At 45.5% G+C, this 27,660-nt stretch overlaps 1 protein-coding gene across 4 annotated transcripts in view; it reads left to right on the plus strand.

The window, feature by feature from the left end:
* The first annotated feature begins 5,069 nt into the window (after positions 1–5,069).
* NEK10 (NIMA related kinase 10) overlaps positions 5,070–27,660 on the plus strand; it is a 335,666-nt gene continuing 313,075 nt past the window's right edge. For 3 of the 4 annotated variants that reach the window (XM_083188706.1, XM_083188709.1, XM_083188710.1), the window contains exons 1-3: positions 5,137–5,243; positions 22,403–22,514; positions 25,483–25,543. In XM_083188706.1, the coding sequence (XP_083044832.1) occupies positions 22,441–22,514; positions 25,483–25,543 (135 nt within the window). In that variant the 5' untranslated portion in view covers positions 5,137–5,243; positions 22,403–22,440. Of the gene's footprint in view, positions 5,244–22,402; positions 22,515–25,482; positions 25,544–27,660 lie in introns of all 4 variants that reach the window. The other variant, XM_083188708.1, reaches the window with a different exon arrangement.

Raw genomic sequence — 27,660 nt, forward strand, 5'->3', positions numbered from 1 at the left:
TGCTATCTCTGTACTTTTTTTTACATACAATTCATACAATCTGCATTAGATTTGCACTATATAGTCATTGCTGTACTGTCTGTCTGGGTTTCGATTTGTGCTGTCACGGGAGTGTGCATCGGGATCGCAAGGTAAAAAACCTGTGCGATCTGCATATGATCTGCATGCGATTTTGACTATATAGTCAAAATCTAATGTCAAATCTCACCGTGTGTACACCGCATTCGGCACTGCTCCCCCAACCCGGTGACAGCCGTGGGCTGTGTCGGCTGCCAGTACCTTCTAAACTCACCTGTATGATTGTGCACTGCAGCCTGCGCTGGGAGTGGCTGGCGCGCAGGCTGCACAGTATGCAGAAAGGAAACCAGAGCCAGCTGCCCATGCTGCATTTAACCCCATCTGCCCAGATCCCTGATGTGTTGGTAAGTCAGTGGCCACTGGCTACCAGAAGGGTTACAAACATAACAAAAATAAAGGAGGTCATGTGGGATGTGTATCTTGGGTACAGTCAGTGAAAGCAGGGTGTGGAGTGAGAGTAGAGGATTAATGGGTGTACGTGGGTGGAATAGGGTGTTTGTGGCTGGGATAGAGGGTTGTGGGGTGTATATTGGGGGACAGAAACTGAAGTGCAGGATGTGTTGGGGGTAGTGGTATATGGGATGTTTGAAGGAGATATGGGAAGTAGGGTATGTTGGGGGTAGAGGGGTATGGGGTGCATGTGGTGAGACATGGGCAGCCTGGATGCTGGGTCCTGGGGGGAGCAGCGCATGGCCACTCACCACCCACTGCCATGGCTCTGTGTGGTGTGTGCTCAGTTCCTTGGCTTCTGAGGGGCTTAAAAGAGCACCGACAGACATTTGAAATATTAGCACCTGCCCACCAGCCTACCAGAGTTCACGGACCACCAGCCTCAGTTAGTGATTGACTGCCGGACCGCGAGCTCCAATTGGTTCACTAGCCTGCGCCATATTTCAAATGTCTGTCGACGATTATATGAGCCGCTCAGCATAGGAGCTGAGCACACACCACACAGGGCCATAGTGGTGAGCTCTCTCCTTCCCTCTTATATGGCACTAATATCAGAATTCTGTAAGGGCCACTAATGTGGGCATTGTTTAAAGGGCATCTTTGGGTGAATTATGTTTAAGGAACATTATTGGGTCGCATTATGTGTAATGGGCATTAGTGTGTCATATTATGTGTAATGGGCATTACAGTGTGTGTCACAATGTGTAATGGGCATTACAGTGTGTGTCACAATGTGTAATGGGCATTATAGTGTGTGTGTCATAATGTGTAATGGGCAATACGGTGTGCAGCAATGTGTAATGGGCATTAGATTGTGCGGTAATGGGCATTACTGTGTGCAGCAATATGTAATAGGCATTATGATGTGCGGCATAATGTGTAATGGGAACTACAGTGTGTGTCATAATGTGTACTGCAGTGTATGACAATGTTTAATGGGCATTAGGGTGTGTGTAATCCTGGTGCAGTGTGTCTAAGGTGCTCTTTCAGATCGATATCCCTGGTCAGACCCGGTATTTTAACCCTTCTTATAACCCGGGTTGAAATACTGGGTTAGACGACCTGGTTATTCAGTTTGAAATAATCCGGGTTATAAATGCAATCTGAAAGAGGTATGAGGGGCTCTGCCTAGTGCAATGTGTACAAGTGGCACTACTTTGTGGTGTAATGTGAATAATGGACACTACTATGTGCCACTTTTCCCACAAACCTATGCCCTACATTTTTGTCGCCCTCCTTCAGCACACACTGTTCCTATTTTGAGTATGGGGGGGCAAGCATATTTGTGCACCTTGGCCCACAACTCGCTAGTTCCGCCTCTGGCGCTAATTATTCTTCCATGGCTGTAACAGAAGAGAAGGGGGGAAAGAGATCCCTGTACAAAGCTGCTGCTGCTGCTGCTCCCGGGTAGAGAGGAGACTGCCGGTGACAGCCCTGAGCAGCTAGTCAGGAGGCTGTCAGGTATCCTTGGGGAGAGGGGAGCTGGGATCTCAGCGATGACAGAAGCAGTTGGAGGCGGACTCATCCTCCTCTGTGCATTTTCTGCCCAGGCTCTCCTACCCTCCTACCTCCAGAAATGGAGCCAGGAAGTGCAGAGTGGAATGACGCATCCAGCCAGGAAGGTAGCATAATTTATATATATATGTGTCTAATCTATCTATCTATAGATCTATCAAAGGGTGGATAGGGGTATAAGCGACCTACGTCTATGGTGTCATATAATTAAATAGAGCTGAATTGGTTCGGCACATCACAATGTATAATGAGTCCACCTGGGTGTCCTTGCCAAGTTCATGCAGAATATAAAAATAGGGATATATACAGCGCTGAGGTTGATCTGAAAATAATGTTATTCCGGGACTCTTACACATTCTTCCATCTGGTATTAGCCTAAAAGGACATTAATTCATTGCATCTTCATCAAATTTCTCACAGTCTGATAAATATGCTCTATTCTGATTGAGGTATCCCTAATTGCTTAATTTCTGCTACTTTAAATTATACTGAAGAACTATACCAATTAATTTTTTTAGGAGAATTCTAATTTTTACCGATCCCATTTATTTTTATGTTTATTTTTATTTATGTATGTTTTAATACTTTTATATGTTCATTTTTTCGTGTAATAAATCATATTTAATTCATCTGGTAGAACTGTATACATTATTTTCAGAACAACCTCAACACTGTATATATCCTTATTTTCTTGGTTTTCTCTATATTGGGAGTTTTACACCCTCCCCTATACAAAAGCTGTAGCTGCTCCATTGGTTCTCCTTTTCCTTATCATGCAGCATATGGGTTTAATAATGCCATTTGGGGACTAAAGGACATGGCGCAACACTCCAGGATTTAGTAATAGCAAATCTTTTTTAGGAAGTTTTGGGACTAAGCAAGGGTTGCCGACCCTCCCGAAATTTCCGGGAGTCTCCCGAAAATCGGGGCTCCCTCCCGGCCCCCCGGAAGGATGGGCAACCCTCCCGGATTCAGGGGGGACCCCCGCTGTCCCCCGGATCGCGGCATTAAAATGCCGCAATCCTCGGGACTCAGAGGAGGGGGCGGAGCTAAAATGTCACAATCGCGTCATTTTAGCCCCTCCCCCTCCACGGAGATCACTGAATTCGAGCACTGTTGGGGGTACTTGAGGACCAGGGTTGGGAACCACTATACTAATAGATGCAGCACCAGAATCTGTTTCATCTTTGCTCTATATTAGGAGGGGGGGGGGGGGGATGGGCAGGGGTTAAAGTGAGCCAGAACGAGGCGGTACTGCGTTCCGTCAGTTCCATTTTGGAGGAGGAAAGGTTCCGTCTCCATCCGTTCACTTTGCCCCTGTCTGTCCCTGCCTGCAGTACATTAATAAGAGCTTCTTGGTGCACCTTTGAGCCCCCCCACAGCGGCTGGCTGAGACGGCAATGCGGGCGGAGGCTGGTGACATCAGCGGCTGCCATGTATGTGGTAATGTCGGTCCCCCGCGGGGTCCCAGCATTTCTCCCCACCGGATCTCTCTCCTGGCTGGGCGTCCACCATCATGTGGCTGGACACTGAAGAAAGCAGGGCTCCAGCCTCCGTGCTGGCTGTCAGCAAAGCACGTAAGAGTGTGCAGGGCTGTTAACCCCGCCTGACAGCTCGGTCAATAGCATGGCAATGACCACTGGGACCCTGGGGGAGTTATACACATTGGATATGTTTAATATTTCTAGTGCAGTCTGTGCTTGAGCACTGTGCATGCATACCCTCCAACTGTACCGATTTAGCCGGTACAGTACCGTTTTTTAATGGTCTGTACCGGCTAAATCTAACTGTACCGAATGTACCGATTTTTTTTGTAGTCAGTACCTCTGGGAGTTGTAGTTTTCGAAACGGTCATCAACATCCAATCAGAGTGAGGATGAAGCAAGTTTCAAGCGGAGCAATCGACTTGACCAATGAGGGCTGTGTTGGGAAGAGTGATCTGTGCTGCGGCCAATGATGCGGCTAGTTGTAGGCTATGTGCGGCTGTGCGTGCGGAGACTTGGTGACAGACAGTAGCCTCTCGCATGACTCGCACACTGTGACTGTGCGCCCGATCTTCCGGGTGTCGCTGTCTGTGCAGGCGGCTATGGTGCTGTGCAGGCGGCTATGGTGCTGTGCGCCCGCTCTTCCGGGTGTCACTGTCTGTGCAGGCGGCTATGGCACTGTGCAGGCGGCTATGACTGCGCCCGCTCTTCCGGATTTCGCTGTCTGTACAGACGCTGGATGAGATGCCCGTGCCCTGCGCCAGTTTCTCGATACCTTGGCGTACTAGCGGCTTCCTGGTGTGGTGTGAGGGCCGGCCCGCACCTAATGTGCGGTGACCAGGTCTGGGTGCTGGGGAGTAAAGGAGGACTGGGAAATGGGCAGGTGAATCCTCCCCGGGGTTAGGGCGGCATGGTGAGCGGGGGATACGGGAATGGGGCAGCTAGACAAGCAGCATGGAATGAAAAAAAAAAAAATGCACAGTACACATTTGGAAAGGGTGTGTGGCCACGCCCACTTTAACTGTGGTCACGCCTACTTCACACATGGCCACACCCCCTTCCCGAATGTGTACCGATTTCTGCCCTTCAGATGTTGGAGGGTATGTGCATGTGACCCCTTGGCACTGGACCTCCAGGACCACTTTAAGCACTGGTGGTGAGGGTGGGCCGTTTGCTTGTGTTGTCCCCCAGGCTGAAAGTTGCCAGCCAGCCTCTGCTCCCCAACAAATGTCCCAAAAAGTGTAGCTTCACTTCAGTGCAGCCAAACATTATGCTCCATTCAAACTGTTTGCATAAATCGTTATGGAACACTTCGAGCTTCAGTAGGGTAACAAATGCAGGAAAACAAAATCGTCGGTGGTGTATTCATGTTTGTGTTGCGTGATTTTCCTATAAGCGAACTCGCTAAAATGAGCATGCAGCACCTCCACACAGTCACAGACGCAGTCGCTCACACACCACAGTACACACTCATGACAGGCATTCCCTGCCGGGGTGCGCGCCTGTTAGCCCCGCCCCTCCCGTCACTAGGCAACTGTCCTCTTTGTGCCGTCGCTGTGTACTGTTTACAACGTTACCCTGGAGACGGGAAGTCGGGTCCCGCTGAGGAGCCGCCGACCACCACTGCACTATGTGAGTACACAGGGGCAGGAAGATGGCTGGGACAGGAGACAACTGGAACTTTAGAAACAACATGGAAGAAAATATTTAAATTAGGTTTGATTTGCACTTAATTAAGATGGGCTGTGTAACGTGTTTCTTGTAATCAAGTGGTTACATGAAATAGCAGTAATTGCTTTAGAGTAACATTGCATGAGTAAGCTGTGAAGTACTGTCGCACATTTCCAGTTAAAAAAAGAAGTGTTTGCAATTAATGAGCAATTAAACCAGAGGTTCCCAAACACGGTCCGCAAGGTACCCCAATGTTCCAGGTTTTAAGTATTTCCTTGGTTCAGCACAGATGGTTGGGTATGGGGAAAAACCGGACACAGACAAGACCCCGGACCGCCGGACCAGACATAAAAATCTGCAGTCCGAAGCTTGTGTCTGGTCCGGGGCCGAGTGTCCTGTCCTGGGGGTGTCCTCTCTGGGGGGCTTCACGTGACACCAGGGAGAGGAGGAGGGGTAGAATAAAGCCTCCCTGTATGGTCTGGGCATGTAGCAACAAATGGTCCGGCCCACATGGGGAGGCTGTAATCTCCCCTCCTCCTCTCCCTGGTGACAGCTGTCACAGGCATCCCCCTGGACTTCAAATTTTGATGTCCGGTCCAGCGGTCCGGGGTCTTGTCCGGGTCCGGTTTTTACAGTCTCCAGATGGTTACATCAAAATGATAGAGGTATTAATTAAGTCACCTGTGGCCAAGCATGGACATTCTTAGAATCTGGACCATTGGGGTGCTTAGAGGAACCTTTGGATTAAAGGAAGATAGGAGAGTCACTTTTTCTACCAGTGGTATATTGGATTTCTTTTCTGTTCATTGCTTTTATATCAGTAAATGAGGACTGTTTTCTTCTGCTGCCCCTGGTAGACAAGTGATGAGCACATCTTTTTGGCTTGCATGTGTCACAAAAATTCTGTCTGACTTTGATAACAGACATACCCTGCATTCATTTTAACATTGGCACAGACCCTGACCATGTTGTAGAATCTGATATGACGCCTGTCTGTAATGTGATTGCCATTGTATTCTGTTGGTGGAATTTGATATATGTTACAGGCTGATGTGATGCCTGAGATGAGGTGTATAAAAATAGAGTACAGATGGAATGTGTAATGTAGGATGGGAGGTGTGAGATCGTGATGAGATGTGATGGCAGGTTATAAGCGGCAATGTGCTATGGGCAGAATTGGGTTGTCAAAAATAAAACTGCTGTTTACAAATTGTTTGCATGCTGTTGGTCGCTTTTTTCATTTTTAATGTGTCTTTGCACAGCGTGACAATGGATTATACTGTGATTGTCTAAAGAAGTTTAATGTGCACATGACAATTAACATACAGTATATGTACAATGTAGTTTTTGAAACGGGTGTGTTATATTACCCCGACAGTGGGATTCTGACAGTCATTACTCAGACGTCGGAATCCTGACTGCACAGCGTGGGGAGCGCAATGAAACCCCTTGCGGGCTCGCTGCGCTCCCCACACTGCGGGCACGGTGGCGAGCTGCGTTCGCCACCTATTTTATTCTCCCTCTATGGGGGTCGTGGACCCCCACGAGGGAGCAGTTGGGATTCCGACGTCGGAGGAATGACTTTTGGAATCCCGACTGTCGGGGAGCCATCCGGCACCCTTTGAAACATGATGTGACCTGAAACTTGCAATCTGGATCTCAGAAATATATAGGGTGTGCGATGCCATGACATTAGGTATACAATAATATGATTGTATGTCCCAAAAATAGATTTAATGCACCCACCCCCTAACCACGCCACCCCGAACGTGTCCTCCGACTTTTTTATTACCCCACAATGAGGGAGAACACTTTTCAAAGGTGTAAAATGCAATAGTTCATATAGGGGGACTTTCCTTATGAAAGGTCTTCCTTTTTTCAGAGTTTTTTTATCCTTTAAGGTAATATCTTGATGTGATAAATCCTTAATAAACTATACAAAATCATTTTTTTATTATTATATTATGTGAAAGTTAATTGTTGAATAGCACACTTATGGATAAAGATGATGGGCGTACCCAACTCACAGTAGGTTAGGATGTCTTCAAACATATAAAGGTTTCTTTCGTTGAAAATTAATCCCCAACCCTCACGTGCTGGATTTGACCGATGGAGATCAAGGATGGGGCTCCCAATATATAGAAGTGAAGCAAAATACAGTAATATCCAATGTGTAAAATATTTTATATTCAGAGATAGTGAATGTCATCTGAGTGAGACTATTGGATAATATTTCACAGCATACCTCATTCAGCAAAATGAGTGTAATAACAAGCACATCAATGTATGTTTATGTGTGAAGTTAAAACAATATTGGGTGTACCCATGCTCACAAGAAATGGGAATGATATATTCATATAGTGGTTTCTTTGTGATTCAGTTCAATCTTCTCCAGGCTTAATAAATCATCAGCAATATGATGCTCAATGTGAAGGTGCATAAAAAAAATGGTATACTTTTTAGTAGATACATGTAGACCACCCAACATGCATACCTTACTTACGTAAGGATTAGGAAAATGTATGCTGTGTACACACAGTGCGATAGCCTTGCTAATCGTTCCTGATTCGATCGGAATCAAATCGCACAGCAAGCCAAAACGCAAGCTTTCAATTATGACTATATAGTACAGATCTGTTCTATATAGTCATTGCTGCACTGTCTATTTTGGCTATTTGATTTCTGCTGAGCGGGAGCGCACATCGCATCGAATTGGGATAGAAAGGCTAAAACCATGTTCAATCTTTATTCGATGTCTATGCAATCCTGATTCGATTTTGACTATATGAGACATCCAAAGAAACTGCTACATGTGTGGAAACACTCCGTTTCTCAGTGAGTGGGGTACGCTTACTAATATCAGGCCATCTACTAAGTTGGGATATTCACTGTGGTTTAACCCTTAAAATAAACTGCTGCATGCACATTCCATATTCACCGACATCTGGTCCTTAAAGAAACCTCTATATTACAGAGGTTTCTTTAAGGACCAGATGTCGGTCCTTAAAGAAACCAGTACTGTATATGCATAAAGTAGTGATGTATGGCTATAAATTACCGTAACTATGTTTGGTGAATAAACTTAAGCTAAGTAAATAGTGTAGTCAGTCAGAAGTTGCGTAAGTGTTCCTGGTCCCTCACTCTGAGGTAAAACAGTGTCAGTGATGGATGCTACCCAGAGTGCGCCCAGTGTTTCTGCATTTACTGGTGACAGCAGCATCGCTGCAGGTCAGCAGATGTCACTCTTCAGTCTGCCGACATCAGAGGAGGAGGCGCTGTCATTGCTGCAGAGCAAATATTTGCTGCCGGTGACACAAACGTGCGTCAATAGACACCCCATGAAACTGTCTGTGAGAGAAGGTCAGTGGCGGTGCCATATAAAGTCCTGTCGCCGAAAGGTGACGGTGCGAGCAGGGCTCTGGTACCCTGGTTGCCATTTACCATTTGTGAAGCTGATACGCTTTCTGTACTTGTGGGCAAATGAGCTCACCAGTGTGGCCTACTGGGAAAGGGAGTTGGGGATGTGCATTGCCACGACGGTGCAGTATAATGCACTGATGAGGGAGGCTTGCACCTATGATCTGCTTTCCCAGCCCCAGACACAAATCGGAGGACTGGGACTTGTGGTGTAGGTCGACGAGACCCTGTTCTCCAAGCGCAAGTATTCCATGGGGAGGATGTTGTCACAGCAGTGGGTGTTTGGTGGCATCTGCAGGGAGACGGGGGGGATGCCACAACACTTATGGCTGCTATTACAGCGCATGTTGCCCCAGGATCTATAATTTATAGTGACTGCTGGAGGGCCTATAAGACTAAAGAATTACAAGCGGCCGGATATGAGCACAGCAGGGTCAACCACAAATATAATTTTGCTGACCCTGTTTCTGGGGTACACAACCAGAATATAGAAAGATGTGCGGGGGCCGCCAAGTGGAGGAACAAGCAACATCGAGGCACTGCAAGGCAGCATTTGAACAGTTACCTGCAGGAGTTCATGTGGAGGAAAAGTCTTGCTGCAGACAATCCTGCAGTTCCCTGCTGCTGGGATCGTTACTAGGAACAGCCTTTTGGTTCTCCGCTACTCTTTGTAGATACATTTTAAGGGCTCTCATTACGTCCAGATTGTGAAGCCTGGCCTCCTTTTAGTTAACTGGGTTAGCACAGAAGGATGGCAGCACTATTTCCTGGTTCTTATGGAAGCTAGAAACCAGCTTTGGTAAAAAGTGGGTATTTGTTCTTACTACAACCTTGTCTTGGAAAAAGCTGAGAAACGGCTCTTTAGCCCAAAGTGCCTGCAGCTCTGACACTCTTCTCGCTGAGGTGATAGCTACTATAAATGCCACCTTGGTCGTAAGCCATATAATAGGTACCTCCTCCAGTGGTTCAAAAGGAGCTTCCGTCAAAACGTTAAGCACCATATTAAGGTTCCCACTCCACCCGTACTATCAACGCCAACCCGAAGCGTGGAAAGCGCAGTGAGCCCGCGAGGGGCGGCGGTACGTGTCCTCCGACCTTTTCCATACCCCCACTATCCACGTCGGCGTGGAGTTGATTCTTTATAGTGTTGCGAGCGCAGCGAGCCACCGAGCCCAAAGCATGGCCAGCGGACGCGGAATACATGTAAAGTAATACGCGTCCCCTCGGGCTCGGTGGCTCGCTGCGCTCGCCACACTATATATAATCAACTCCACGCTGACGTGGATAGTGGGGGTATGAAAAGGTTGGAGGACGCGTACCGCCGCCTCTCGCCACGCTTCGGGTTGGCGTTGATAGTGGGGGTGGCGTGGGGGTGGATTTAACATTGTAAGCACCCATTAGGGTGCTTATACAATTAAAAATCGTATAGGGGGCCATTTACCATTGAAAAAAAACATTAGGGTGCTTATACCATTTTAAATCGCATTGCATCGCATTGCATGCGGGCATATGGCATGCGATGCGATCCAATGCATACAATACCATACGACTGAATATCGTGGGCACCGTGCTAGGAAACAAGTACCTGTTTTTCTTATATTTATTAGCCAACCATGATGACCTAAGTAATCTAGTGTGATCTCGTGCCAGAGTCTCCATCTGTGCCATAATAAGCAGATCGTCCAGGTATGGCCAAATTGATATGCTTTTTTTTCCTGAGATTGACTATTACTACTACCAGGACTTTTGTGAATGTACTTGGTGATGTGGACAGTCCGAATGGCAGGGAGGGGAATTAGTAAGAGGTTCTGTTTATGCGGAATCTGAGATATAGCTGATGCCCTTGGAATATAGGGATATGCAGATAGGCATATTTTAAATCTTTGGTCGTTAGGAAAGTGCCTCTTTTGATATCTGGGAGGATCGACCTGATCGACTCCATCTTGAACTTCTGTATCTGTACATAAGAATTCATCCTCCTTAGATCCAGGATAGTTTTGAATCCTCCTGTAGCCTCCTGACTACAAAAAACCTTGAGTACAACCCCAGGTTTTCCTGTTCCTTTGGGACCACCACTACTACACCTTGGTTTATCATAATCTGAAGGCTGTCGATTAAGGCTCTTCTCTCTTCCTGACATACTGGAATTGGTGACTCTTCTACCCAATTCCCAGGTCTCTTTATAAATTCAATTTATAAAGACCGAGGACACTACTTCTTGGACCCATTTTTCCTCGGTAGATTGAAACTAGGCCTGCCTGAAATTCAGCAGCCTGCCTCCAACCCTTTGGCGTCATTGTGACCCCTGACGGAAGGAGAACCTTCCCTCCTTGCCTTTTTTGTCCACAAAAGGAACTTCGGTTTCCAAACCAAGGCCTTCTAAAACTCCTGCCTGGCCGATAGGCCCTTGCGTCTTTAAAGTCAGCAGGCTGGTAACGCTGAGATCTGCTAAACTGCCTAGGGCCTTTATCTTGTGGAAGCAATACCGACTTCCCACCAGACATTTTGGTAATAATATCATCCAACTGCTGGCCAAAAAGGTATTTCCCTTGGAAGGGTAGGGAAATAAGTTTATTTTTTGACTGCGTGTCCACTGCCCAAGGCCTGAGCCATAAGGCCCTTCTGATAGCGGCTGCCATAGCATTAGCCCTGGCTGCCAGGTGCACTGCATCAAGTGAAGCATTGCAGATAAACTCCACAGCAACTTGTACGTTTTGTACAATCTTTATAAGCTCAGACCTTTTTACACGGTCTAGAAGGTTGGATTCTAGGTCCTGACACCATGACCTCAAAACTCCAGAAGTTACTGCGATGGCAGACGATACCTTTGTTGCTTCCGCAGATTAACTTCCATTTTTCTCTTAATAGAGTCTTTGAAGATTTTAGCATCCTCTAGGGGGAGCGTCGTCTTCCTAGATATCCTGGCCACCGCCGCATCTACTTTGGGGGCTTCCTCCTACACCCGCACTTGCTCCGAATGAAACGGGTACATTTTAGCTACTCATAGCGGTACGGCCACCTTCTTATCTGGATGCGACCATTCTTCCTCAACTAAATTCTTGAGCATTTTTGATAAAGGAAAAACTTTAGCCTTGTTCTTTTTATCTTTAAATAACAAGTCCTGCAATTTTCCCTCCTCCTGAGGGTCCTCAATATTTAGAGACTTATTCATCAGTGTAAGTAGGTTATTAAGCAGGTCTGGATTAAAGTCAACCTCAGCTCTTTCCTGAAATACTTCACCCTCGTCCGCTTTTTCATCGGTCCCAACTCTTGGGCCTGCTGCAGAATCATCAGAATCCTCTGACAGAACAGCTCTGGTTCTTTTCATAGACATCTTTGCCAAATCTTCTTTGTTCACAAAAGTGTCCGCAAGGGTTGTTTTTGGCATGCCCACTAGTTCTGTCATTTTAGACGCCCCCATATGCTGGGACCCCTTACACTTAGCACACACCGATCCAGAGCATTTTTCCGGCAATAATATATCACAGAGGGTACACTTTGCCGTATGAAGCCTCTTATGTATAGCTTTTAGCTCCACCTTCTCCTTACTGGTCTCAGACCTATATAAGACAATATAAGCAGTGCAAAGTATAATCAGAAGTTACCTAACAAAATATAAAAAATACTAAAAAAAACACCTCTAAAAAACCTTTCCGGCTTACCCTGACTTCAACTGCTGCCTTTTATCATCTGCCATAGTGCTATACATCTGCACTCAGAACACTGCCTATGAGCCAGAAATACACCATAGTAAGCATCATGTCAAAAAAAAATCACCATGCCCCTGCAGCGCCGCTGCATCTAGGCCCTAGACTAAAAAAAGGACTTTTAGAAAGCTTGGTTTAATAATTAATGTGATTACTATGTGCATTATGCTACAGATTTCCCTTTCAAATTAATGGGAAGTGGAATGCAATTGGATTTTGATGCAGAATTCCACAGCCAATTTTGTGTCAAAATCTGTTGTGTGAACCCAGCCTTAGTCTCCTGACTACCAGAAAGTGGCTTACCTGGAGTTAGGATGCTGGAATGAAGACTGTCTGCTTTAATGGATGCTGGAATGAGGACTGTCTGCCTTGATGGATGCTGGTATGAGGCCTGAAGTAATGGATGCCTGGAGGGAGAGAAGATCTTGGTTAAATGTGGAGCTATGTGGGTGGAGAATGACAGGAGACTACCAGAAAGTGTCTTACCTGAGAGTTTGGGTGCTGGGATGAGGACTGTCTGCCTTTATGGATGCTGCAATGAGGACTGCCGTTAAGGATGCTGCCTCTTGTTGTGCGTAGATGTGTGCCTGGTATGATAATATACAAGGTAAGACAGTAATGGGGTATAAGGGCCACAACATTGCAGAGTAGACAGAGGAGGAACAGGGCTGCGGACATTGTATGTATACTGGGAATAATAAATCCTACAGAGAGATGGCGGCCTTCGCAGCAGTTAAAAGCCGCCATCAATCACGGCAAAAATGAGCTAATTTATTGCAGGTCGGAGCCCACCGGGTGTTTCATTAGGTCCCCGGTGGGCCAGTCCGACCCTGCACAACAGTGGGGGAACGCTGCACGACAGTGATGGCCACAGCACAATACAGTTCAACCGGCTCACCTACACTCTGCACAGGCAGCAAGATGTGGCCTGTAGGAGCTTCTAAAATGGACGGGGGCAGGTGAAGCTGGCGCACTGGCGTGCTGGTGTCACTTTTGTGACGAGCTCACCCATACTTCGCTAACTGGAGCTAATATAATGGATGGGGCGGGTGAAGCGCGCTGGCATCACCGTTGGGACATGCCCTGGCCGCAAGCGCCGGCAGTGTAACGTGAAAGTTTAGAATTTCTTAAAAAATTAAAAAATTGCACTGGCCCGCATAACTAGCCGACCTGGGCCGCATGCGGCCTGTGGGCCGCGGGTTAGACAAGCCTGATCTAGGGCCTTACCCGGTCCGTTCCAGTACTAAAGTCCAGAACCAATTCCAGAGCCAAGTCCAGAGACTCCCCAGAGAGAGTGCCTCTCTCTTATGCCCGGCGTTCTGGCGCGCCTGTAGCGTCATACCGCCCGGAGCCTTTGGCGCTGGGTTGTGATGTCAGACACCACCAGCACCTGTGCTGACATCATACGCCAGGCCTAGCACACGCCCGTGCTTGCACTGACACCAGCGCCAGTCCCAGCATCCGGCTCCCATGCTGCCGCCAATCTCCGCCGCCTGGCCTGCTGCTGCACCTCTTGGTTACCGGGTCCTGGGACTACAAACTGCCCTCAACAGCAGTAGGCCCGCATACATGGACACTCCTAACTGCCCTCGACAGCGGGGGTCCTGCAATCATCACGCCGCAACCCCTACTGCTCTGGACAGAGGGGAGGGCTGCAGCCTCTTCACAGGGTAAGCCACCATCTACTATGGAAAGGAAAAAAAGACACAGAGCCTAGAGGGGGCAGTCCTTATATTGGGGTGGTGTCTTTTCTTTCCAGATATCTACCTATAGGGAGAAAACCCCTATGTTGGCTGCCATGGGGAGGTAGATGAAATAATATTAATAGCACTATATTCCAGTCAATTATTCTCTACAGTGAATAGCCAAATCAAACGGCATCTTACTTGTCAATTAAAACATAACACTTAACCTCGGCTGCTGTAGCCTAATTATGACTTGGTTGAGAATGCAATGCAATTGCTATAACCAGTATACTCTGAATATACGCATATAATGAATAACAAAATAGAATCCCTTTTATATTAGCATGCAAACCTGCATGTACTCCAGACTGAGCAGTCGTTTAATTAGTAAAAGTGAAGCTGAGCATCATGTTGGGTCCCACCTTGCTCAGATTCAAATTCAAAGCAAAACGACATAATCATAGTGTTGCATTCTCACAGGTTTTGAATACTATATGATTGATATTAAATGAGTGCTTACATATAATGTTGATTCTGCATCATTTAACAGGAGACCGCGAAGATAATCTGGGATTACTCCACACTGCTGAGCTGACCTATCTGTGTATCCACTGTGTGCATCCACTCCAGTAGCTGAGCTGACCTTCTGTGTCCAGTTCAGTATGTCCATTCATTTCATTGGCTGAGCTGACCTTCTGTGTCCAGTTCACTATGTCCATTCATTTCATTGGCTGAGCTGATCTATACAGTATATGTCTAGTGTATGCTGCGGATTAGATGAGCTAACCCACCTGTGTCCACTATTTCCAATCAGTCCAGTGGATGACCTGACCTACCTCTGTCTCATCTACACTGTATCCATTCACTCCAGTGACTGAACTGACCTGACCTATCTGTGCCCACTGTGACCAATACATTCCACGCTGCTTAGAGTTAATATTGGCCAATTTGGATTACAGTACATGCAGTTAGCAAGTCATTGTTTATTATTTTGTTGTAGTGGAGGAATATAGTTACATCTGTTGTCTAAAGCCCCATACACACTTGCCGATCCCCGCCAACACAAATTTTGGGGCTGCGGGGAACCAGCAGGGTGTCCACATTGGCAAGTGCGTATGCCAGCTAGTTGTGAGCGACGGTGTGTGTGTGGGGGGGATCGCTCACAAGGACCTCCCTCATCAGAACGAGGACGAGGGAGTGGGTCATTAACTATGTGCAGGAGAGTCTAAGGGTGTCCACTTCAGCTATATGCAAGTCTGACATTTCTGTCCCTGTCCTCATAGAAAAGTCTCTTTCACTTCCTTCCACTATTTCTGCATTATCTGCATGTGGGGAACAGTATAATTAAAGATGGTGTTGAGGACATAATCGAAATTGAGGATGCTTGTGTGAAAGTGAAACAGGATAATTGTGTACTACTATTATCTGGCACTAATGAGGAGGATGAGGATGATGGTGATTTTGTTTCTGTAAGTCAGCCACTGATGGTTGCAGTTCTTGCCCATGTTAAAAAGAAAGCCATTGTGATGCCAGGGCATAAGACCAAAAAAGCCACCTCTTGGGTGTGGAACTATTATCACCCAAATACTGACAATAGTCAGTAAGGCGTCCACTCCATTTATGTGGCCAAAAGTTAGTGGAGGTAACATATGCATCTAGGCATCTCCTCCACGTAATTTGCATTGAGTTCATGAAAGCTACTGTATTTGAAAAATTGTAATGTAATTAATACCATCATCAACAACCACCTCAATAGTGATTTGAGATAGTCCTTACAAAAAAATTGGTTTGTGTGGGACCCAAAGTATCCAAAAACTTCAGCCACAAAAGCGATCACTGAAATGCTTGGTTTGTTAAACTGTGAATGTTTCATTTAATATACAAAATATGGGTGGGTGTGAGAGCCCCAGGACAATTCCATCTTACACCACTTCTCTTCTGCCACTGCTGTGTGGCAAAGTTTCATGTGTGTTAGTGCCGATGCTTTCAATGTCTTTTAGTAACCATCTAGTTTGCTGCAGTATTCGCCAATATTGATAAAAATAATATTACACATTGGGCCTTATTTTGGTTCATTCTTTCTGACAAAATCCTTCTTAGATGGACAAAACCATGTGCACTGCAGGGGGGGCAGATGTAACATGTGCAGAGAGAATTAGATTTGGGTGAGTAATTTTGTTTCTGTGCAGGGAAAATACTGACTGCTTTATTTTTACACTGCAATATAGATCTCACTTTGAAGTAAAACCCCACCCAAATCTAATTCTCTCTGCACATGTTACATCTGCCCCACCTGCAGTGCACATGGTTTTGCCCATCTAAGAAGGATTTTGTCAGAAAGAATGAACCAAAATAAGGCCCATTGTGAGGTTGTCAACATTGCCTGGGAAGTAATAATATTGAGGTTATTACTGTAGAAACAAATTATGTGATTTTATACATTTTTTATAAATTACAGATCCGAAACCAAAATACATGAGGGTGATTTTGGCAAAATACAGGGGTCAACGCACAGCTTTGTTTTATATATCTTTCTAGTACTTAGCAAGGTTCAGTCCACTTTACATACAGATGGAGCCGCCGTAAGCACATTTGACAGGGATGCACGGGCATCTCACTTGCGTGTCCCTGTCAGCAAGGCAACGGGGAGCAGCTTCAGGGAGACAGGCAGGGAGCAAGGACATATACACAAAGAATCAGACGCAATTCATAAAAAATCATAAAAAAATCAATTATGAAGTCTTAATGAGGTAATACCCCCTTTTTTAATGTTTTTAATAATTATATGTATCTGAAATGTTCATGAAAGATTTCTTATGTGTTAATATGCTGAATTTAAAGAGTTAGCACACCTGGAAAATATTTAAACTTCTAGCTGCTCCCAAATAGTTAGCTGGAACACTATATTGCACAATATATATAGACAAAGGAAGCGCTTGATATTTAAAATGCACAATTAATTTATTACACATATAAAAGCAAACAATCTAAAATCACTTATAAAGCTATCTAATGATTTTTTGCATATTATTATCTTAATGACCTGATTGACTCATATCTCTGACTACTACAAATTTAGTCCGTGAGTGTAGTCACAATCCTCTCAGTATGGGACTCCTTCCTATTAGAAGGTAATTTAAGTCCAGATAAGTATATTTGTACTGGGACCTGTCACCAAAAAGTTTTTAGTATACTCCCAAGTGGAAACACAGTCTTGTCTCACCCTTGATGGGTATAGAATAATGTGTCCTCCACTGGATCAAAAAGCCAGTATACTCACTCAGGTATCTTATACCACACCCCTTGATAATACTCAGTCCTCACAGTGGTGGTATTGTGGAAATATCCCTGGCTGTGCCATTTGCACAGCATCGCTTCAGCCAGATAAGGTTACTATAGGTGCCCTTCGAATTGTGAATAATAAAATAGAAACAACTACATTTAAGAAGGAGGTTGATTGCAATATTTACACTATAATAGTTGTCACTATCGGCCTTCGTTGGATAATATGCCCAAGAGCCAATTTATGAGATTGAGGAGAAATTGTTCGAGCCTGGAGCAATTCTCCCAACAGGCTAGTGATCTGACTCATTATTTTCAAGAACAAGGCTATCCGTTACAGATTTTAAATATGGCTTTAATGGAGGTGTCTCTAATGGAAAGGGAATCCCTTTTGAGCTGTAAAAGTAAACCTGATGTTCCCACACATTCTAAGGAGAATAACTCTATATACATCTCAAAATGTAACTCTAGATCAAGTGAAATAAAGAAAATTGTTAAAAAGAACTATCGCATTCTAAAAACTGATAAGATTCTGGCTGAGATTTTGGAGGAGGAACCTAAAGTAGTTTTCAAAAAGAATAATAACATCAAGAACTACTTGAACGCAAGTCATTTGAATACAAATTCCAATACTGGACATGAACAAATGACTATAAAAGTAAAAATAGAGGGAAGAAAGGATGTGAGAGGGTGAGATGTATGACGTGTCCCCATATTTCAGAATCCGCTTCAGTCGTTTCTTCGTCCTTAGGTACCTTTTTTTAATATCACTAGAATGACTTCATGCCAAGATACGTTTGTGATATGTTTATTATCATGTGTTTGTGGGGCCCAATATGTGGGTAGAACAACTAGGTCACTCAATGTCCACTTTTTAGAGCATAGGCGTAACATCATGAAAGGGAACAAAGCACATAGTGTATCAAGACATATCAAGCAGTGTCCAGTTGGGAACCTTGAGGGGATTAGGGTTCAAGTAATGGAGTTTATCAAAGATACGGACAGAGGAGGCAACAGATATAATTTTCTTTGTAAGCGGGAAGCGTACTGGATCTTTGCTTTGGGGACCTTATATCCGAAGGGTCTGAATGAGAATGTGGAACTGAATTTTTGAGTTAGAAGGGTGGTTTTAGGTACGATCAAAACTGAGCAAGTTAAACCTATATGATCCTAGGGTGATGTGGGAAATTTAATTGGAATCAAAAGTTTTACAGTATATTTAGGTGGCCCTCCTAAGGTTAAGGTGAGCCCCGAGTAAATCATTCCACGAGGGGGTTTGACATTTTGTTCATAATCCTAATAAAAACATAATCTCAATATCCAGGATAATAAACGTAGATCTTGGTTATCTGTGTATCATAAGTAGTGTGATTTGATCAATCTCTCATTATAATGGTGCATGTTAACATTATCATGTGTGTAAGTGGCTCCTTTATATAGATTTATTGAACTAATAAATCTTGTTTATTAGAACGAATTGATTCAATAAAATAAAAAAGGAAAAATGGAATAAATAAGAAATTAAATTTGGAAACGTGGATGATAGGTTTCGATCCTATGCTGGAGATGAGCGCTGTATTGCAGATCCGAGAGCTTAACCACTGAGCTATGAGACCTGAGCTATTGAGGCTTTTTGACAAGGTCTGACTTATCAGCCAGTCTGTTCTTATAAAAATATATATTCATAAGGCTGTAGCCTAAACATATGTGGTAATTTTCTGCTCCTTGTAATAAGAATATATAGGGGATGCCATGATTTCATTTAATTTAATTTGTTTTATCATCTGTTTTTTTTTTTTTTAAATGTAATATAAACAATATGTATAGAAATATTAACTGATGTATGAGATTTAGTAATGTGTAACGTGCACTACTTAGAAACACCTGCGGAAGGGTTGAGTAAACCATGAGTACACCTGTGTTTTATTAAGTACTTAGTTAAAGCAAGCAAATGATTGGCCATTGGTCTTTTAAATATCGAGTGAGAAGCACATCAATTCACCTTCTGATGAAACCGTCAGCCTTTTGATGCGGAGAAACGCGTTAAGGTGTATTTGACCTGATACACTCACTTGGGGACCCTCACCTGCCACCTGTCATCATCCCCTATCGGTACTGGCACACCAGGCTCACTGAATGGATGCTGGAGCCTGTTGATTGGTGCCGCAGCCTCAACGCTCATAACTCTGCTCGGCTGAGCTGACAGTCAGGAGCGGTACTAGCCTTGAGTATACAACAAAGCAGAGTGGACCCTAGGATTCCACCATCGGTGATGCAGCCCAAGCAGTCACAATCATGCCTGGTTGAGCCAACGGTTACAAGCGGGACAGCCGTGAATGCACCACTAGGCAGAGGGATCGGTCAGTATTGAGCAGCACACGCAGGGCTGGCTCTACCATTAGGCAGCTTTAGGCATCTGCCTAGGGTGCCAGGATCTGGGGGGTCGCCACCAAGTCTGCAAATCAAAACATCAAGGATGTCTATGAGGATCCTTGTTGTACTTAATGCAGGTGGCGACTGTGGAACTTCTAAGACCTCACCGCCATACTTTCTCTTGAGACATACTTCCCTACATTGCTGCCCCCTCCTCCTTGTACTCTGTTGTGGGTGGCAAAGGGGAGGGTGCAGAGGGCCTTCAGGAAAAAGCAGGGAACTTTCCCACCTTCCTGGGGGGGCTGGGAGGACCACATGATTTTTTTGGGGGGTGGGAGCAGGTTAAAGTTTTGCCTAGGGTGCTGAGAAGCCTTACACTGGCCCTGAGAACACGGCTGTTTAGAACAGCGCATCACATCATCAGCGTCCGCTCCACTGCTGTTGGTTCTATAGTGCGGTGTCACATCTCATCTGGCTGTTGTGACGCTGTGCAAACGACACAGCCAGGGATATTTCCACAATACCACCACTGTGAGGATTGAGTATTATCAAGATACCTGAGTAAGTATACTGGCTTTTTGATCCAGTGGAGGACACATTATTCTATACCCATCAAGGGTGAGACAAAACTTTTTGGTGACAGGTCCCGGTACAAATATACTTATCTGGACTTAAATTACCTTCTAATATGAAGGAGCCCCATACTGAGAGGATTGTGACTACACTCACGGATTAAATTTGTAGTAGTCGACAATATGAGTTAATCAGGTCATTAAGATAATAATATGCAAAAAATCATTAGATAGCTTTATTAGTGATTTTAAATTGTTTGCTTTTTTATATTTATTTATTAACAGTTTCTTATATAGCGCAGCATATTCCGTTGCGCTTTACATAGGGGACAGTGATACAACAAAACAGGGTATTTACAGACAGTCAAAATGTAGGAGGGCCTGCTCGCAAGCTTACAATCTATAGGGAAATAGGCATTGATACATAAGGATAGATACTGTATTCTTTATTGCATCGATTCCACCAGAACGCAAGGTTCTATGACTGGTTCTGGAATTTGATAAGCTTGCCTGAAGAGATGAGTTTTTAGGGAACGCTTATAGGTTTGGAGACTGGAGGAGAGTCTTATTGGGCTTGGGAGGGCATTCCACAGAGTGGGTGCAGCCCGAAGAAAGTCCTGCAGTCGGGAATGGGAGTGAGTAATGAGTGTGGATGAGAGACGCAGATCTTGGGAGGAGCGTAGAGGTCGTGTTGGATGATATTTTGAAATAAGAGAAGATGTATGTTGGTGTAGTTTGGTTTATGGCTTTGTGTGTAAGTAAAATAATTTTGTATTGAATACGGTAGAATACAGGTAACCAGTGAAGTGACTGACATAGTAGCTTTGCAGCTATGTGTATGTGTATGTGTATTTTATATATCAAGCGCTTCCTTTGTTTATATATAGGGAGCAAGGACAGGCTGGGGCAGAGCGGGTGGAGGGGCAGAGCCGGGCTGCTACATACTGTGACAGAACGGGGCGCACAAGCGTCTCGTGTGCACCCACCCCATTCTGTCAGAGAACACGACTGGCAAGGGACGGCGATTGGTGATAGTATCTCTAACACAAGCTTATGGTCGACATAGGCAAGGTCATTAGTCAAAAGGTCGACATGAGTTTTCTCATGATTTTTTTGGTGTCTGTGTAATTGTACGTCGACATGATGCACTCGCCATGCTTCTGGCACGGTGCCTCGCTGCGCTCAGCATACTATTATGTTCCCACTCTATGCCCACTTGGATAGTAAAGTATGAAAAACCACCTTTTTAGAAAAAAAAAAAAAAAAAAACTCATATTGACCTTTTTGCAATGTCAACCTAAGGTATGTCAACCCTTTTTGGGTGTCGACCTAGTCACTGTCGAACATTAGTGGTCGACCTAGTGATTGTCATGCTAGATATTGTCTATCTACTGCATACCCTTCAGAAGATAATATACTGGAGATATCACGCTGACACATTGGTATAATATAGGCCCTTATTCTGGTTGGTGCGGTAATATCCGCGTGCGTTCGTACCGCCGATGTTTTGTGTCTGCGCATGTGCAGAGGCGTCTCTGCGCATGTGCGAGCGGGGCGTACGGCCAAATCCCGCATGAAATGTGAACACTCCGAACAGGGGGTGGAGAGGGGCGTGAAGGGCTATTTGGGCTCATTACCATATGCATACGCCCCGCGTTTCATGGGCGTTCCCATGCAAACGCTGGGCGTACGTATGGTAATGCGGCTGTGACGCACGTGTAGGGGGCGGACATATGACATCGCCGGATGTCAGCTGCCCGCCCAGATCTCTGCTTTTGCACGGAAAAATGTCCATGTGGTCTGAGGTTGCGGGAGCTGGTGGACCACTCGGTCCTGCATTCGATGGTCTGCGACCATCTAATGATGGGGGAGGTTCCCTGAGATGGAGGAGGCGTATTCCATGAAAAATACACGTGCGGTCCGTTCGGCCAGCTTCTTACCGCGTACGGACGGAGTTGGCGATCCGTATGGAAGGCGGGGTTTCGCACGCACGGTCCTGGCCGCATATTCGGATCCGGCCGCACCGATCAGAATAAGGCCCAATATAATCTCAAATGTTTGATTACTATGTTTCTATGATTTGTTTGTCAGTGTATGGCTTTACCTTATATCCTCTTCATAATTTATACTTTACAATGGTTAAATTATAACTTATATGTTTATTATAGGAATAGAAAATTCATTTCCATGAACTGAGTTTTTTATAATGCCGGATCAGGATGAAAAAGGGAAAAAAACAGAAAAGACATCTGATAGCAAAAAACAAGGACCATCTTCAAGGTTTGTTAGCTGTATGCCGTATAATGTTATGTTGGTGAATTTAGTGGTGAGTGGAAGTGCAAAACTACACTGTAAAATCCTGAAAGTGGGATATAGTCTTGGATTCATCTGTTGCTACCATGGTTAATAAATCATTAAACCGCAACTTTTATTATTATTATTATTATTCATTATTATTTTGTTATCCAAGTTACCAATCATATTTCTTCTTAGTGCTTGACGCAGAATCACTGCTAGATATTTAGAAATAGATAACATGAATTACTGTCACATGCTGGAATTCACTTACTGGGTCTGATGGCACTGGTTTCTCAGGGATCTTATGGACCTATTGTGGCAAGGACCCATTGGCATCTGTGTCAGTCTTATTGTGTCGACCAGTGTTTTCTCTCTGCTGGCTTCTTGTCCTCCTGTTTAAAATTTTATTGGGATACGCTCATCAAACATAACCTCAAGTTTCACACAAAATTGTAATCTCTCTATAAAAAGGAGTATCTGAGCACTGAAAAGTGCCAGAAAACCATATTTGTGATATTCTGTGCCTATTTCCGTTCACGCTTGTGTCCTGTTTCCGGTTCTTTCCACTCCTGTGTTCTGCTTCTGGGTCCTGTCACCCCTGTGTTATCAGTTCCAACTCTATTGTATACCAACCCTCATACTTAGTAACCTATAGAGAGGGCCTGGTGAAAACTACCAGCACATTAGATTCTGCGCTTTTGTTCTGGGTAACGGACAATTCTAAAGTACAGGTCGACACCAACAAAATTCTTCTTCCCCATACACATTCAGACGATCCCGCTGACGCCGATATTGGTGACGGCAGGACTCAACAGGGGGGACCGGCATGTGAAAGTGCATACACACTTTCCGATGCTGCAACTGACGGAGCCGACGGCTTGGGGACAGCGAGGGAAACAACTGTCATGCTACAGCGTGGATGTCGTTGTTCGCCTTGTCCAAACATGCCTGGACTAGGGAGGGGTCATTAACGACATATGGGAGCGCGCATCGTTAATGATGCACAGTGTACACACTGGACAATATTGTGACCAATATCCTTCAGAAAGTCCTTTCTAAATGATATTGTGACCAAAATCATCTAGTGTGTATGAGTCTTACGTTTGAGACAGTTTACATTGATTGGGACATTATTGTATCTATGAGCCTTCCATGTTTTAACTTGGACCAGATCAATCAAAGCTTTTCTGAGTAGCACTTTAGACTGCTTTGCTCTATTAAAGGAAGCTATTGGCGTCCACTTACAAGAAATGCACAATTAAAAATATACAGACATTGCTGAGTATCACTCATTTCACTCCACTAGAAATTGACCTCTTTCACATAGATAAGGACATAAAGGGGAAATTTACTAAGAATAAAAATACGATTTTTCGTATTCGTATTCTTATGAATACGACTGCATATGGCTGTTTTAGCTGTATGCAAATTTGTGTTCCGGAGGAGAATTTACAAAGTAGTCAAATATGACTGCTTTCTAATCCCCGATGGCGTATCCATTCGTATTAGCGGCTGTGTATACGGCTGCTAATACGAATTTGCATAGGCAGCCAGCATTGATCAGTCTGCAGGCTGCAGTGTGTTAAAAAAAAATAGAAAAATTAATTAATTAAACTAAAAAAACTGTGTGGGAACCCCCCCCCGCCGTAACCAGCACCAGGCTGAAAGTGCCGGGGCTGTTTTTGAAAAATCAGGAAAGCATTGAGAAAGGGCTTCGCTGTATTTTTTAAAACCAGACCCAGACCCCAGGGCCGGGGCTGGTTCCCAAAATACAGGGGACAAAATGACTAGGGGTTCCCCCGTATTTTAAGAACCAGCTCCAGGCCCAACCAGCCAGCAGGGTAATGCCACAGCCGGGGGGGAGACTTTTTATACAAGTCCCCCCGGCCAAAGCATTCAGCCCTCTGACCGGTCAGCCTGGCCAGGGGTCCTGGGGGAGTGGGGACCCCCAATAAAGGGGTCCCCCCCCTCCAGAAATTACCTGGCCAGGCTGAAGCTTGGTGCTGTCCTCGATGCCCCTGGGCGGTGGGCATCAAGCTGATAAAGTGTAAAAGATAGAATTAACCATTGTCTAATACTGTGGAACTATGAGTCCCAGCAAGCCTCCCCCACATGCTGGGACTTGGAGAACCACAAGTCCCAGCATGCAGGGCATTAAAGGGCCCACTGGCTGGCTCTTGTAGTTCCACAGTAATAGAAATAGTAAAATAAACACACACTGACACACATGAAAAATAAGCTTTATTACATCCAAAGCCCACACATACTGATACTTACCTATCTTGAGCCTGTAGGTAGGTCCCCAGGTCGGGGTCCGGTGTCCAGGGGTCCGGCTCCGGTGTCCTGGGGCTCTGGTGTCCTGGCGAAGATCACATCCTCTTCGTTCCAAGTAGCATCCCCGGGGGTCTTGGCAAAAAAACAAATCGACTACGCGTACCAAGCCAGACTGGGCAGGAGCCGCACAATGTCTTTGTTTACATCATGCGGCTCCGCCCCCCAAATAGCGCTATTGGATGGTTTGCGGCCTAGTGGCTCCTGAATATGCATATTTTTGGCAATGTTAATGCCAAAAATACGAATACACCTTAAAAATTCGTATTTTACTATGAAAATGCTAATTTTTTATACGATTTTACCTTAATAAATTTCCCCCAAAATGTTTTAAAGGTATAAAAATTGTTTATAAGATTGAAGAATGTTTTTTAAAATCACATAAAAATAAAAAGACACTTAAATGATTCTTCTGTAAAGTTTCACTGTGTGTGATATGGTTCCATAGGTCTGGGAAATAGTACAGAATAGTTAAACAGTAAAATTGTGTTTCACAACACAGCATACCATACTGTATATTGTATAGTGTTCTTCTGTATTAAATTTATTTTTTTTCTAAGTATTTTATTAGAAGATATGCCAGCATCTACTGTAATTTTAATTTTTATTTTTTTATTAGGAAATGCTCTGATCTCAAAAAACTCTGGTCTCTCTTAAATGTACAGGCAAGCAAACAGCAGGTAATATGTTCCACTTTATTTTCCTATGTTGTTTCATTTATCTGCTGGAGATATTTTGTCAGTTAAAATATAAAATGTACACTGTACTGTATATAGCTAATTTTTTTGCTAATGTATAAGCAAAACTCCAAATGCTAAGCCTTTTGCAGTAGTCATCAAGAATGGGCGTGGTATAGGCTACCGACAGTCCGAATCCTGACAGTCATTAGCCCGATGTCCGGATCCCGACTGCCCGGACTCAGACAGCATGGTGAGCGCAATTAAGCCACTTGCGGGCTCGCTGTGCTCGCCACGCTGCGGGCACGATGGCTCGCTACCCTCGCCACCTATTCTATTCTCCCTCATGGGGGTCGTGGACCCCCACGAGGGAGAATAGCCGGTGGCCGTCGGGCAACCGTCTGTCGGAGTTTTGACAGTCGGGATCCCGAGGTCGGGTAAATGACTGTCAGGATCCCGACTGTCGGGACCGCGTCCGGCACCCATCAAGAATATGCCCCACGCCCATTGGAAAACCCATCACCACAACTAATTGTATCTTGTTATGGTGTTAATTGAATCACTTGGTTTGAATTAAGGGCCTAATTTTGATTAATTCAGAACGGAGGGAGTTTGGGCCCGTTCCAATGTTTGGGGGGATGTTTGGGGGTCTGCACATGTGCAAGCGTGTGTTTGTGCATGTGCAGACCCCGTCAACAAGCATTCTTGGTGAGCTACACTCTCGCCAGGCCGTTTGTTGCAGGGAGGGAGGGCTGGGTGCAGACGGCACTGGCAATGGGGCTTGCCCATGGGAACTCCAGTCGTTTTATTGGCATCCACATAAAAACGCTGGCCATTCCCATGGGTACGCAGGCAAGAGGCTGATGTCACAGGATGTCCGTTTTAACTGATTTCTATTTGCAAAGGCAGGATCAATCATTCGATGATCAGCGACCATCAAATTATTTATCCTGCAGCGGAGGCATGTGAAGGTATGTGTCTTCATTACACATCCCTTCGCATTTTACCAATGGGAATTGGAGGCAACGGGGGGCATTATTCCGACGGGCGTCAGGAGGGGTCTCAGTTGCTTGGTAAGTTGCGATGTTCGCAACTAACCGAGCCAGCCTGAATTGGACCCTAAATTGGGTCCGATTGCAATCATAGGGCAGTATTCAATGCTCAGGAGTCACCGTTTTTTACTCTCTGCGGTGAATCTTTTCACTGAAAATTGGATTCACTGATAACTTTAGCACCGCAGCCCCCGCCACCGCGGGGGGGGCGCTGTGCATGTGGGGGCGCCGGGGGCTGCGGTGCTATAGTTACACCCCCCCCCCAATCCCCCGCAGACTTACCTATCTCGCTGGTCCCGGCGGCTCCGTTCTTCTGCTGAGGACCACCACAAAATGGCCGCCCCCATATAGCAGACAGTTCTCTGAAACTGTCTGCTGTATGGGGGCGGCCATTTTGTGGTGGTCCTCAGCAGAAGAAGAACGGAGCCGCCGGGACCAGCGCGATAGGTAAGGCTGCAGGGGATTGGGGGGGTTTGCATGGGCGGCGGGGCGGCGGGGGATTGTACTTTTATTCTGTGAAGGGTCATGCTATTTGGATTCATATGCTTGCAGCACATGAATATATATTTAATTTGTAATATTTTTTTTTTTACACATGACGTCAGCAGAGGGGCGGGGAGCCGCTCATTAATATTCACTGCGCCTGGTCCCACTCATTACATATGCATGGAGCGGGACCAGCGTAGCGCTCCCCGCACTTCTCTGCCTGCCCTGTCTCCTCTCCGGCCAGTATTCAGCTGCAGGGACCCCCTGGCAGGGACACAGGCAGCACAGGGTCAGGTCGGCTAGCGCCGACGGACAGGGGGTCCCTGCAGCGTATGTGAGATCAGCGGCGGGGTCCCTGCTGCGGATGTGAGCTACTAGTTCCCATCCGCCGCAGGGACCCTGCCACTGATCTCACATACACCCAGTGGCGGATTCGGGGGGGGGGGGGGGGGGGCACCCGGGCACGTGCCCCCACTGTCATTTCATTTTGTAGCTGAGGATCAGGGCTTTCCAACGAGCCCAGTCCTGTGTCTCTAGCCCCCCGGGAACCGGAGATATCGCCTGGCAAAGCTGTAACATTTT

Source organism: Crinia signifera, chromosome 5 (assembly GCF_055691185.1).
Source record: "Crinia signifera chromosome 5, ASM5569118v1, whole genome shotgun sequence".
Classification (NCBI taxonomy): Eukaryota; Metazoa; Chordata; class Amphibia; order Anura; family Myobatrachidae; genus Crinia; species Crinia signifera.